Genomic DNA, 12,359 nt, shown 5'->3' on the forward strand with positions numbered 1-12,359 from the left:
ATTCTTCAGTTTTCTTTAAGAGTGTGACATGGGTGAATCATCTTTCAGAAGCATGGTGAAGGCACACAAGGGAGCTGAGGAGTGTTAGAAGCCCTGCTCCCTGCCTGGAGCAGTAAGAAAATGTGAAGAGAAGCCATTTCTGTGGCTTGGAGGAGTGCAGGAACCTGCTAAACTGACAGTATCACATTGTGCCTGAGTTGCAAGACATCAGATGGTGTTCATCCCTGAAAACAGGGATGCTCATGCCACGGGGTCTGAGATGGGGGTACTGCCAAGGCAGAGGTGTGAGAAACAGCTGCAGGAACAGCCAAGTGGTCACTGTTCATCAAAAACACCCAGAAAGGGAGTGGTTGAAAGTCAATGCCACAGTTTGTAGGATCAGGCCCTCCAAACATTCTGTCATCACAGCTGAAACCCACAGCCAACTCCTCAGCTCACTGACAGGTGACACATTGGGCCTTATCTTCTTCCCAGGGTACTCAGATATTTCTCCAGCTCTACTGCAGACAGCTCTGAATGACTTGCCTAAAGTGAAAGGAGTGAAAAAACCCCCATGGACCAGATATATGTACCTAATATAGATAACAAGACTGCACCAGTTCATCATGTCACTGCCTGTAGACAGGGAACAGATCCAGATCAGTCACCCTTCACCAATCTCAGAACAAACCCACTAAAATACCACAGTGCATGAGGAATTTTCATTACCAATATAAAACAGCCACATAGCATCTTCAATGCACGTGTGAATGAGGCACAGCTCCCAGCAATGTACATGGAGGCAAGGAACAAACTACTTCCTGACTCGCCTCCCTAAGGAGGATTGCAGGAGGGTGAGGGATGGGGCAAGGCCACACTGGCCTGAGCTCTGCTGGCTCTGGTTCGATGGGAGAACCTTTGACCCACAGCTCCTTTGATCTTCCCAGAAAGACAGAGAAGGAAAAGGAGAGCCAAGGCTCAGGGAGGAGTCACTTGACATTGATCATTCCCGGAAGAAAGGTGTTGAGAAGCAAAGGTGAAGAAAGCAAAGAAATCCAGACCTGAAGAGGAAGGCAGAAGAAGAAAGGGTGTGCAGGAAGTCAAAGCTGCAAAAAGAAAATGAAGATGAGTAGATGATGTAGGGAAGAGTCAAGAGGAATTTGGAGGCTAAAGTCCCCAGTGAAACAGGAAGACAAAGCTCAACATGTCCTGACAGTGCACTATCAGAAACCCATACCCTGGGCTGATCCCACAGCATGGACAGCAGAGGAGAGGGCAATTCTGACCCTCTGCTCCTCTCAGGTGAGACCCCACATGCAGTGCTGCCTCCATCTCTGGGCCACTCAAAATCAGAAGGATGTGAAGCTGCTGGAGTGAGACCAGAGGGGAACAAAATGATGCTCTGAGGGCTGGAGCACTTCTGTCCAATTAAAACATGGGTATTGCTCCTGTGAAAGCCTTTATGGAGTCTTGCACAGGTTTGAACTGCACTTGAACTGGATTCTGAGAAAGGAATCCCTTTGAGTGCACCCAGGTGTTCCTTCCCACCACATGAGCCATGCAGAAAACTTTGGAAGCCCCAAAATCACAGAATCACAGAACCATTTAGGTTGGAAAACCCCTCTGAGATCATTGAGTGCAACTGTTTCTCCAGCACTACCGAGGCCACCACTAAATATTGTCCCCAGGTGCCACTTCCATATGACTTTTAAATCCCTCCAAGGATGGTGACCCCACCACTGCACTGGGCAGTCTCTTCCATGGCTTGACAATATTTTCAGGCTTGGAATTTTCCTTAGTAGCCAACCTCAAGCTCCCATGGCACAATTTGAGGCTGTTTCCTTTTTTCCCTGTCCCTTGTTACCTGGAAGGAGAGAGCGATTCCCATCTGGCTCCACCCACCCGTCAGGGAGTTTTACAGAGTAAGAAGGTTGCTCTTGAACCTCCTTTTCTCCAGGCTGAGGCCCCCAGCTCCGTCAGCCACTCCTCATCAGACTTGTGCTCATGCTCCAGCCCCCTCCTTCAGAATTGCTGCCCAGGGGTTGTGTCAATGTGGTTGAATGGGAGCAGAAACAAGGTTCCAGTGTTTTTTAGAACTACTCAAACTTATCCCAATGGGACTTAGACTTTCCATGTTGTTCTGTGCCTTAGTCTCCCTTACCACACAAGTAGTTCTCTGCTTCAGAGGAGGCAGAGAAGATTACTTGATATTTCAATGTCACTTTATTTCTGTGGAAATTATAAAAACTGGAGTAGCTGATAACCAGATATAGAAAAGGTCACTATTCTACAGAATGTAGACATACAGCTAAAGTCCTACCTGCTTTGGGGTTTCATTTATGATAGCTTTATTGCTTATTTTAACAAATGCACAAACCCCACAAAGCTCTGAGTTTAAATGCTAAAAATATGACAATGCTATGGTAATTCCCACAGCAATGGGAATTACAGCATAAAACCTTCCTTTGCTGCTGTAAACATGGTCACACCTAATGTGCCTTTAGCCCATGACCCAGTTACAACATGTATCATCAGGGAGCCAAATAATTTGGACATTGTCTCGTGTAAAAAAGAAACCCTAAATATCTGTCTCCACTAGATCCACTACTGCATCTCCCCTCCCAGGCAGACACCAATCTCCTCCTGGAGACCTATCCATGGGAATATTGCAGAATGCTTCTTAATGCCTCCCCACATTTTGGATACAAGACATTTCCAAGAGGAAGAAGATGATCATTGTTTTGCTGTAAAAAGAAAAGATGGACCCCAAACTTGCCTTCCGGCACACTGGATTTCATCTTGTAGCTGATGGCAACTGACAGAAATCATTAAAGCAGTGCCTCTGGAATTAAATTAAACAGATGGACTGGGGCAGTCTAATTGGAAGAGTGAGGGCTGTGGAAACTGGGAAACATGACAAAGCTAAAGGAAAGGTCACAGAAATCTCCAGCGCACAGTGGATGAACGTTCATCGTTCTTCTCTGAAAAACACCTTTGGAAAGGCATCGAGGATGAAGGCTTCCTTTTTATTAGCTGAAAACACTCATCTCAGTTCCCAGCATCCCAGCCCTTCAAAACCATGCTGAGGAACCTGTGGAGGTATCATTAGCCATAAAACTGGAAGTGGTGAGAGAGCCAGGAAGTTAAACATTGGAATGACCTTGATCTTTTTGCAAGCAAACAGTTAATGTAGGTCCTGTTCAGCTGGCTGAACCTCAGACATCTGAGCCAGGGACAGCACAGCTCACCTCCCCAGAGGCTGCTGGCCTGAGGAGCGAAGGACCAAAAGTCATAACAACTTCAAATCCATCATATCAGGTGGATTACACAGGCAATTGGACTAGGGAGGATGGCTTCACACTGCCAGAGGACAGGGTTAGACTGAATACAGGGAAGCAATTCTAACTTGAGATAGTGGTGAGGCTCAGGCTCAGGTTGCCCAGAGAAGCTGTGGCAGTCCCATCCCTGAAAGCGTTCAAGACCAGGTTGGACTGGGCTTGGAGCAGCCTGGTCTAGTGCAAGGTGCTCCTGCTCACAGCAGAAGGGTGGAAGTGGATGATCTTCAAGGTCCCTTCCAACCCGTGATTCTGATTCTGAGATCAGTTGCTGTGGCTGAAGAAAGCAGATTTAGAGCATAATCTTTTACAAAGGGACCACACTCAACCAAAACCATCCTGCATCCTGGTGCCTTTGACTCCTCCCTTCCCCATTACACCCTGGCCACAACATCTAGTTTCAGTTACATAGTTCACCCTGCGGACTAGGTCCATTAGCGAACCATTTGTAAGCCATTTCAAACTGTGGGTCATGTTACAGCTCAATGCATTTCCCACTCTGCACTGTGGACATTTCAAGTCTAGAAACAGGACTGAGGGCCAAAACCTTGTCTGGCACGATGCAAGAGCTGTTACATATGGAATAAGCTTGCATTTATGTTTGCCTCCAGAAAGGAGGGAAAAGAAAGGTGGGAAAAGACCTTTAAGATCACCAGGTCCAACAGTATCTAATTACTCTTCCGCTACCTGGAAAAAAGTTATAGTGAACTTCAGGTATTCAAGGTCTTCTTAATTTTCACTTTAAGTCAGTATTCATCTAAAATGTGGGAAAAATAAACAGAATTTGCCCAACACAGCCAAACCCTTTTTCTTTTGGCCAGGTACAAAACAAAGACAGATGGGATGATGACTCTGCCCTCTCAGAAGGGACCAGCCTGGAGTCCACAAATTTTTTACTGTCAAGATGTTTTCATTAGCATTTCCACTTGATTTTAGGCATGATTTTAGGTAATTATTGTCCCATGAACAGCCTTTCTCCCTGTCTCCCCTTAGCCTTTGCAACTCGGGAAGTCCTGTTCTGCTTCACCAATCACTTGGAATGGTCAACAGTCGTCACACTCTGCTGCTGACCATTGTCCAGTGGGAAAGGTGGGAGGCTCCCAAGCCCATCCCTTCATGGACAGGCAAATAACAGAGCCCGTTGCTGCTTGGACATCAAAGTTAAACAAACATTCGCAAGCCCCCACCTCTGGGCCTGTTTTAAGGAGCTCCCTGAGGAGGTCACGACTTTCAGCTTGTCATAGTACACATCAAAGTTTGCACCACACACGAACTCAGCACATGGACTGGGATAGTGTCACCCGAGAGCGGATATTCAGCCTTTGTGCACTGCTTTAATCCTGTGTTTTCCCAAGTAATTAAGCTTTTTTGCTTATGAACTTGTGACTAAGTAAAGCATCCCTGAGAGGTTGTAACATCAAAGCTCATTCTCCCGTCTGTCCCACATTTTCCAAAATTGGATTTCTTTTTCTCTTTTTTTCCTTAAATAAAAAAACCTAATTGAATTTAGTTGTAGACTGAATATATTTAGGAGTGTCTTTAAAAGGTTACAAGAAGCCAGAGTGATCATCATGGGAACTGTGGAGCAAGGGCACAGCATTCAGCCCCAGTGACACCACCACCAGTGAGAAGATATGGGACAGCTCTTACAGGAGTGATTTTGGCTGGTGGGGTACCCACCACAATGACATCCCACAGGTATGGGCTCATCCATGGCCAAACGTAAGAGCTGGTGTGGAATGGCACCATCAGTTCAGCTGTCACATCCGTGGGATGCGGGAGCAGCCTGCCCTGATCTGTCACACCACACCCTGGGCATAAGGAGAGTGACAAGCTCCCTTGGGTTAAGTTTCACAACACATCCCAAACTTTATGAAAACCCTCTACAGAGCTCATTATGACTTTAGGAAAAGGCTGAAGTGAGTAACCATGATGTGAGATGCACATACCTGGAGTGCCTGCTGATGGCTGCCACCATGAGAGCCGTCCAGCCAAGCTTGTGTCTTGTGTTCACATCTGCGCCTTCTTCCAACAACCTGGAAAGGGGAGAGATATGGTCAGAAAACAGATAAAAAGACAGCACCTCAAGCATGCTGGAGCTAATGAGGGAAAGCACAATGTTTTACTGTGCAGGCACCTGTTCCAGCACAGCCCAGAAGACTCAACATGAAATTGATTCAATACAGTTCTCAAAGGTGACCAAACTTAAACAAACATTCAGTTGATGGCAGTCCCACTCCTTTCAAATGGTGCAATGCCACCATCTTGCTTTCTGTATTATTTGTTTATTTATTTAATCTGTTTAGTCTAATTTCCAAAGAAAATCAGTGGCAAAACTGATGAACCCGAATTCCAATGACACTTGAATCCTTTGGCTGCAAAGCACCCATTAGGCTTCAGAAGCAGCTCAGTGGACCTCCAAAGCCCAAGCCACCTGCAGATACTTTGTAGTTTTCTCATACAGCATAAGAACAAATAAGACACCCTCCAAAAATACTAGGAACTAAACTATCCTCTCCAAAATTTTCTCAGCTTTTGCAAGATAATGGCAAGGGACAGGTTTTTGCAGGAGGTATTTTACCTCAACCTAAAACGTGTCAAATCCACACAGTATGAAATGATAGTTCTCTCTGCACACCACAAGGAAGAAAGGAAGTTCAGAATTGAGACACAGTGCTCAAGTTCAATGAGAAAACTCTAAACCCTGCATGTTCAAATCATAGTATCATAGAACGATTCACAGAAGGGTTTGTGCTAGAAAGGACCTTGAAGACCATCTTGTTCCATCACTTCTGCCATAGGCATGGACACCTTCCACTAGACCAGGTTGCTCCAAGACCTGTCCAACCTGACCTTGGACACTTCCAGGGAGGGGGCTGCCACAGCTCCTCTGGGCAACCTGTGCCAGAGCCTCACCACCCTCTCAAGGAAGAACTTCTTCGCCACATCTAATCTAGATCTCTCCTCTGTCAGTTTGAAGCCATTTCCCTTTGTCCTGCCACTTTCTGCCTGTGTAAAAAGTCCCTCTACACAACCAGATCCATGACTACAAACCAATTTTTCCTGCAGGAGCAAGGTGCTGCTAATACCGAGACAAGGAAGCCATGGATCAAGCTTTAGAAAGCAGGGTGGACCATGCAAGAGTCAGCAGTTCTCTGCCCCTTGGTTTATCCTTCTCCCTTTTCACATATTAAGGTTTTTCCATCTTCCTTTCTGGGTGAGGCTGTCCCTACACAGTGCATCCTTCACACAGGTATAACAGGGAAGAGCTGTCATTAAACTTCCTACTGGGAGAGACACAAGTGAACACAGCAGCCATGTTCCATCTGCCCAAAATCCCACGCAAGGAAGTCAAGGTCAGGTGTGACTGCTTACATGCACTGAACAAGTCAGATCACCTCTTTAAGGACATAGAGAGGAAAACGTCTGAATTCAGACAGCCTTTCCAAACTCCTCACCCTTGGTCTGCTCTGGTGGCAATGCTCTCACTGGTTAAGGGTGGAATGAGTGAAAAAGAAGGGAAATGAACCATATTCCTCTTCCTACAGTTGGGAAAAAAAAAAAAAGGAAAGAAGGAATGCTGGTCCAGGAAACACTCACAGATATACCCAGGGTGTCTTGCAAACCTTCCTCCACCTCATTGGAAACCTTCACAGTAGTTTCACTAGAAACTTATCCCAAGGAACAAATACACTCATATACAGAGACACCTGGTGTGTTCAACCCGAATAAGAAAGGCTCCAGGGAGAACTTAGAGCCTCTGCCAGTGCCTAAAGGGGTTCCAAAAGACCGGGAGAGGACTTTGACAAGGGCCTGGAGTGACAGGACAAGAGGGAATGGCTTCCCATTGACTAAGGGCAGGGTTAGATGGAATATCAGGAAGAAATTCTTGAGGGTGGTGAGGCCCTGGCACAGGTTGTCCAAAGAAGCTGTGGCTGTCTTATTCCTGGAAGTGTCCAATACAAGGTTGGACAGGGCTTCTGGCACCCTGGTCTAGTGGAAGGTGTCCCTGCCCATGGCAGAAGGGCTGGAACTAGATAATCTTGAAGCTCCCTCCCAACCAAATCCTTCAGTGCTGCAATATATGGTATGATAATCCTAAAGTTATTTCCAACTAGCAATGCCTGAACTTTGGCTGGTATCTTGAACACAGCTGAATGCAGCTCACCCCACTGACTGGGCAAACCAGCCAGATAAACATCATGTGAATAAAAAGCCTGTAATCCTCTCCAGTTGAACTACTTGCCTTATTTGACAGAGACTGAAGCCTGAGAGCCAACAGGCAGATGGTTTCAGCCAAGCTCTACACAGAAGCACGTTGGTGAACTCTTCTGACTTGAGTGGTGGTATGATACACAGGTAATGGGTCTGGGTGGACAATTTGACCATCCTTTTTTGACAGAAGGAGTGGCCAGTGCTAGTGCTGTGGTTCTGGGTGCTCTGAACTGTTCATCACATACTTGGACAGAAACCTAATAGCTGAAATACTAGAATCATAACTGGCAGCTTCCATTTGTAGCTCCCAACTGTGATTCAGGAGGCTGTGACCACTTTAAATTATCACAGCACCAACAGAAGCTTTACGCTCTCTTTACCAGGTTACAATTTAAAGTTCAATGGTAATGAACTATCTGGCAGGTCAAGAACAGGACCTTGGTCCAAAGAAGCCTGATATTTGAAGAATAAATTTTCACACAGAATCCACTCCATATCTAATTTTTATTTCCTTTTTCTATCTGGTTTAACACCTGAAGAACCACCCAGCAGCATGATGGAGAGCAGGGATGATTCACCTACAGCCTTATGGGGGTTTGGATCTACACAGCCCTGCATATGCCTAATACTGGTCAAGCTGCAGCTCCTGCATTATCCAGTGGCCCAGTAAACTCATCTGGGGAGTAGCACAAGAGCAGCCTTGGCCCCCAGAGGGTATGGCATAGAATTATAGAATCATTTGGGTTGGAAAAGCCCCTCTGACACCATTGAGTCCAACCATTCCCCAACACTGCCAAGCTCACCACTAACCCATGCCCCCAAGTGCTGCATCCACCCATCTATTAAATCCCTCCAGGGATGGGGATTCCACCACTGCCCCAGGCAGCCTGTGCCAGGGCTGGACAGCCCTTGCTATGAAGAATTTGTAGAATATCCTTATGCTTTCTCCTTCTGCCAGCACCACATCCCTGCACGTGAATGCCAAGAGTGTGCTGCCAGTTGTGCTGCCTAAAGAGCACTCTCAGACAACAGAATGCTAAAAGGAGAAATATCCCTGTGCAGCCACAAAGCTTTCCATCCTGGTGAGGCCGGACGTGCCCAGACACACAGGGGATAGCAGATTGCTATCTGCACAGATCAGCTCCCTTTGCAGCTCCACTTACAGAGGTGTTTGCACTCACAACAGAGATAAGGTAGCCTGACTCAGACCCATGGCCACTGCTGGTCACACCATCACCTGCTCCAGCTGGAAGGACACTGCCTGCAGCAGAAATCCACACCACAGCTCCATCTGTGCCACCATGTGTGCCGTGTCCCCTGTGCAGGCACAGGGAGTTGCTCCCTCAGCTGGAAAACTGCTCGCTCGCTGCCACTGCCGGAACGAACTCCACATCCAGCTGCCCCAGACCCTAAGGAGCCATTCCCACCAGCACCAGAGCTCAGGATGCTGCAATGGCAGAGATCTTACTGTCTCCCCTGACTCACCCCAACTGCTTCCAAAAATCCTTTCCCAGACATTGTGATGCCCAATCCCCTTCCACTCCTCTCTCAGAGTGGTGTGGATCAATGTGTCCAAGTTATTTCTGAATTTCATTGTATTTACTTGGCCATTTGAAAGTAATTTGAAAGCAGTAACATTCACATCACCCCCCTCCTACAGTGTGTCATTGTGACAACCTAAAAGACACAGAAAATCCAGGAAATACAGGCATCTCGATGCCAAGGGAGAGGGAGCCTGAAAAAAGAACCCAGAAAGGGCACAGTAACCCCAACACCAAAACTGCAGGTAAGAAGGCATCAGCTATGCCAGGATGAAGGCACACAAACCCCTTCAGGCTGAGAACTTTTGCCTGGCAATAAAAGCCTTAAAGCGCAACACCAACCAATGATTAACATCCTCAGTAGAGTTTAATTGATGTAATTTTGCAAAGTATCAGGCCCATTTGTACTTGACCATGGTATTTATATTTTATATTAAAAGGGCAGAGAGACCGTCCTGGTCACCTTCTGCCAGCCACGGGGTTGCTCTGCTGCAAAGAGTCAGTCTTAATTTCACCTGTCATGAGGTTTAACATTTCATGAGAGGGTTTGGACTGGAAATGACCTTGAAGAGCATCCAGCTCCAATCCCACTGTCACAGCCAGGGACACCTTCCCGTGTTTGCCCCAAGCCCCATTCAAGCTGTCCTTGAACACTTCCAGGGATGGGATAGCCATGTGAATGGGTATTTCTTCCCAATATACAATCTAACCCTGCACTGTCAGTGTGAAATCAACCCCTTCTCTTGTTACATTTGTTTTCTCATAAATGGGACCTGCAGTAATTCCTCAGTATCTCCCTTTGAGACAAAGGACAGGACATCAGCCCTTATTTAAAATAAAAATATGATGTTTTAAACTAAAAGATGAGAGATTTACATTAGACATTGGAAAGAAGTTCTTCCCTGTGAAGTTGGTGAGGCCCAGGCACATGTTGCCCAGAAAAGCTGTGGCTCCCCCATCCCTGGAAGTGTCCAAGGACAGGTTGGAAGGGGCTTTGAGCAACCTGGTCCACTGTGAGGTGTCCTTGTCCATGGCAAAGGGGTTGGGACTAGATGATCTTTAAGGTTCCTTCCAACCAAAGCCATTCTATCATCCTGTGATTTTAGAATTCTCAAGGCACTTTGGAGGAGTCACTAAAAAATACCTATGAGTACTGAAAGGCTTTTTTCTCTACAGACTGGAAGGACATACTGAATAATAAATTATCTCAATTATTTAAAAAAAAATAATGAAAAAGATCCTAGTCTGCAGTCAAACCTGTTTAATCATCTTGCATCCAGCAGGAAGGATGCTGGAGCCTCTCTTGTGGGATTAGGTTACAGGCTTGGAGCAAAGGTATTAGGATCGGTCAAGTAGTTTTCCATTCAGGAATCTAGATGATCATAAGCATCTGGAATGCCACATCACTGAGCCCAGTGAGGGAATTACTTGTGTCATACCATCTACCATAATATGCATTGACATTTCATTTAGGAGCTGGATTTTTTGTTTTGTTTTGTTAAATCATTGCAAGATGCTCAGCAACTTAGCAGATTTTCAGACAACTGAACTTTATGTTCAGGGTCTTCAGGCCCACCATTTATTTTTTCTCCGCCTGATTTAATGATATGACAATCGATAAAGCCAAGACCACTGCTCAGATCCCAGACAGCCAAATGTATTTACCAGCAGGAGTATTTTATTTTAATTAAATAAAATCCTCTGATCAATGTTTAGGATGTTTATCCACATTTTAACCAAGTAAGATCCAGGACACTCCCCTCCTAAGGAGCTTCTCACATGGATACAGCTCTATTAGGGCCCCTTCCAGTGTTTCTCACATGACAAACTGTTCTTTGACTGCAGTGGTGCCACCAAGATGACACCACTCCCCTGGCAGGAGTTGAACTGGATGACCTTTAAATGTCTCTTCCAGCATAAACTCTTCTGGGATTCTGCGATTCAAGACCTGGTCAGAGGAAGAACACCAAACCAGAGCTGGTGCTGTTTCTGATTGGGGAAGTACTCATATTTAAGGGATTTTGAGAAAACTTTTTTTTTTTTATGGTTTTAGGGCAGAAAGCTGACAGACAGCATGGTTAGATTGAATATTAGTGAGAATTTTTTCCCTATGAGGGTGGTAAGGCCCTAGGACAGACTGCACAAACTTACATGTCTGCCTCATCCCTGTAAGTGTTCAAAGACAAGCTGGATAGGGCTTGAAGCAACCTGGTCTAGTGGAAGGTGTCACTGTCCATGACAGAGGGCTCGAACTGGGTGAGCTTTAAGGTAGTTTCCAACCCAAACCACTCTGTGATTCCCTGACTCTATGAACATTACTGTCTGCTCTGGAATTTGCTAAAGGAATCTGGGCAGAGCAGCACCTACTGCTTTGTGCACAGGCCCTATTTTACCTCAAGACAGCAGCTCCCAAAGCTTTAGCACTTTGATCCCCGCAGAAGAGATAAAGCGCCCACGTCGGCAGCGATGAGCCTTCTCCCCCCACTGCCCCCGGACAGATGTGCCTTCTATTCACCCATCACTGGGGTTCTGGGTGACTGACTCGGTGACACTGCTGAGCCCAGAGGGCATGTTTGAGTTTGTGCTCAGTGCTGGGAGCATGCCCAGCACTCCATCCTGACAGGTGGAGGAAGAGGAAGCTGGAAACTTGAACTTTTGCAACAACAATAGCTTCTGTTTCTGTCAGCCTCTTAAGACATTTCCCCCAGCCCTGTCCCAATATGTCACTGTTTAACTGCAGAGTGTGGGACACCCTCAGATGTGCTCACCCTCCTGGGAACTACCCTCTGCTTTGCAGAAGAAGGGGGGAAGAAAAACATCCCAACTGAACAATATCTTGGAACATGAAAGCACAATCCCTGCTAGATTTTCCTGCCAGGGAAAGGATCTGCTTGTACAGGAGGACACAGCGAGCTGCTTGAAACCCTTTGATGTGGCTGCTGTATTCTCGGAGAGAGCTCGTTGCTGTCTCTCACCACTCCCCATCTGTGCAGGGGCAGTAACACACCATGGTGCTCCGTGAAAACACATGGAGCAGCACATTGTGGGGAGGGGAAGGGAAGGGAAGGGAAGGGAAGGGAAGGGGAAGGGAAAGCATTTTTCTACAGCTCTCAAGGCAGGAAAGCTGCTCCCAGGACATGGGGGATCCTGGAGGAATCCTGGTAACCCCAGCCCTGACAGCACAAACAGGCCATGCAGAGAGGCCAGTGGCCAAGGAGAAACTCCTGGAAATAAATTTTCAAAATCAAGGTAAGCTCTCATAAATCCAAGTTTCAGGAGATAAAACCAG

At 46.5% G+C, this 12,359-nt stretch overlaps 1 protein-coding gene across 1 annotated transcript in view; it reads right to left on the bottom strand.

Moving 5' to 3' along the window:
- The window catches only part of CLPB (caseinolytic mitochondrial matrix peptidase chaperone subunit B), a 72,963-nt gene that overhangs the window by 52,596 nt on the left and 8,008 nt on the right, over positions 1 to 12,359 (bottom strand). The window contains exon 3 of the mRNA XM_041422443.1: positions 5,264 to 5,350. Coding sequence (XP_041278377.1) covers positions 5,264 to 5,350 — 87 coding nt within the window. The remainder of the gene's footprint in view (positions 1 to 5,263; positions 5,351 to 12,359) is intronic.

The sequence above is a fragment of the Onychostruthus taczanowskii genome, unplaced genomic scaffold, assembly GCF_017590055.1.
Source record: "Onychostruthus taczanowskii isolate IOZ18803 unplaced genomic scaffold, ASM1759005v1 scaffold73, whole genome shotgun sequence".
NCBI lineage: Eukaryota > Metazoa > Chordata > Aves > Passeriformes > Passeridae > Onychostruthus > Onychostruthus taczanowskii.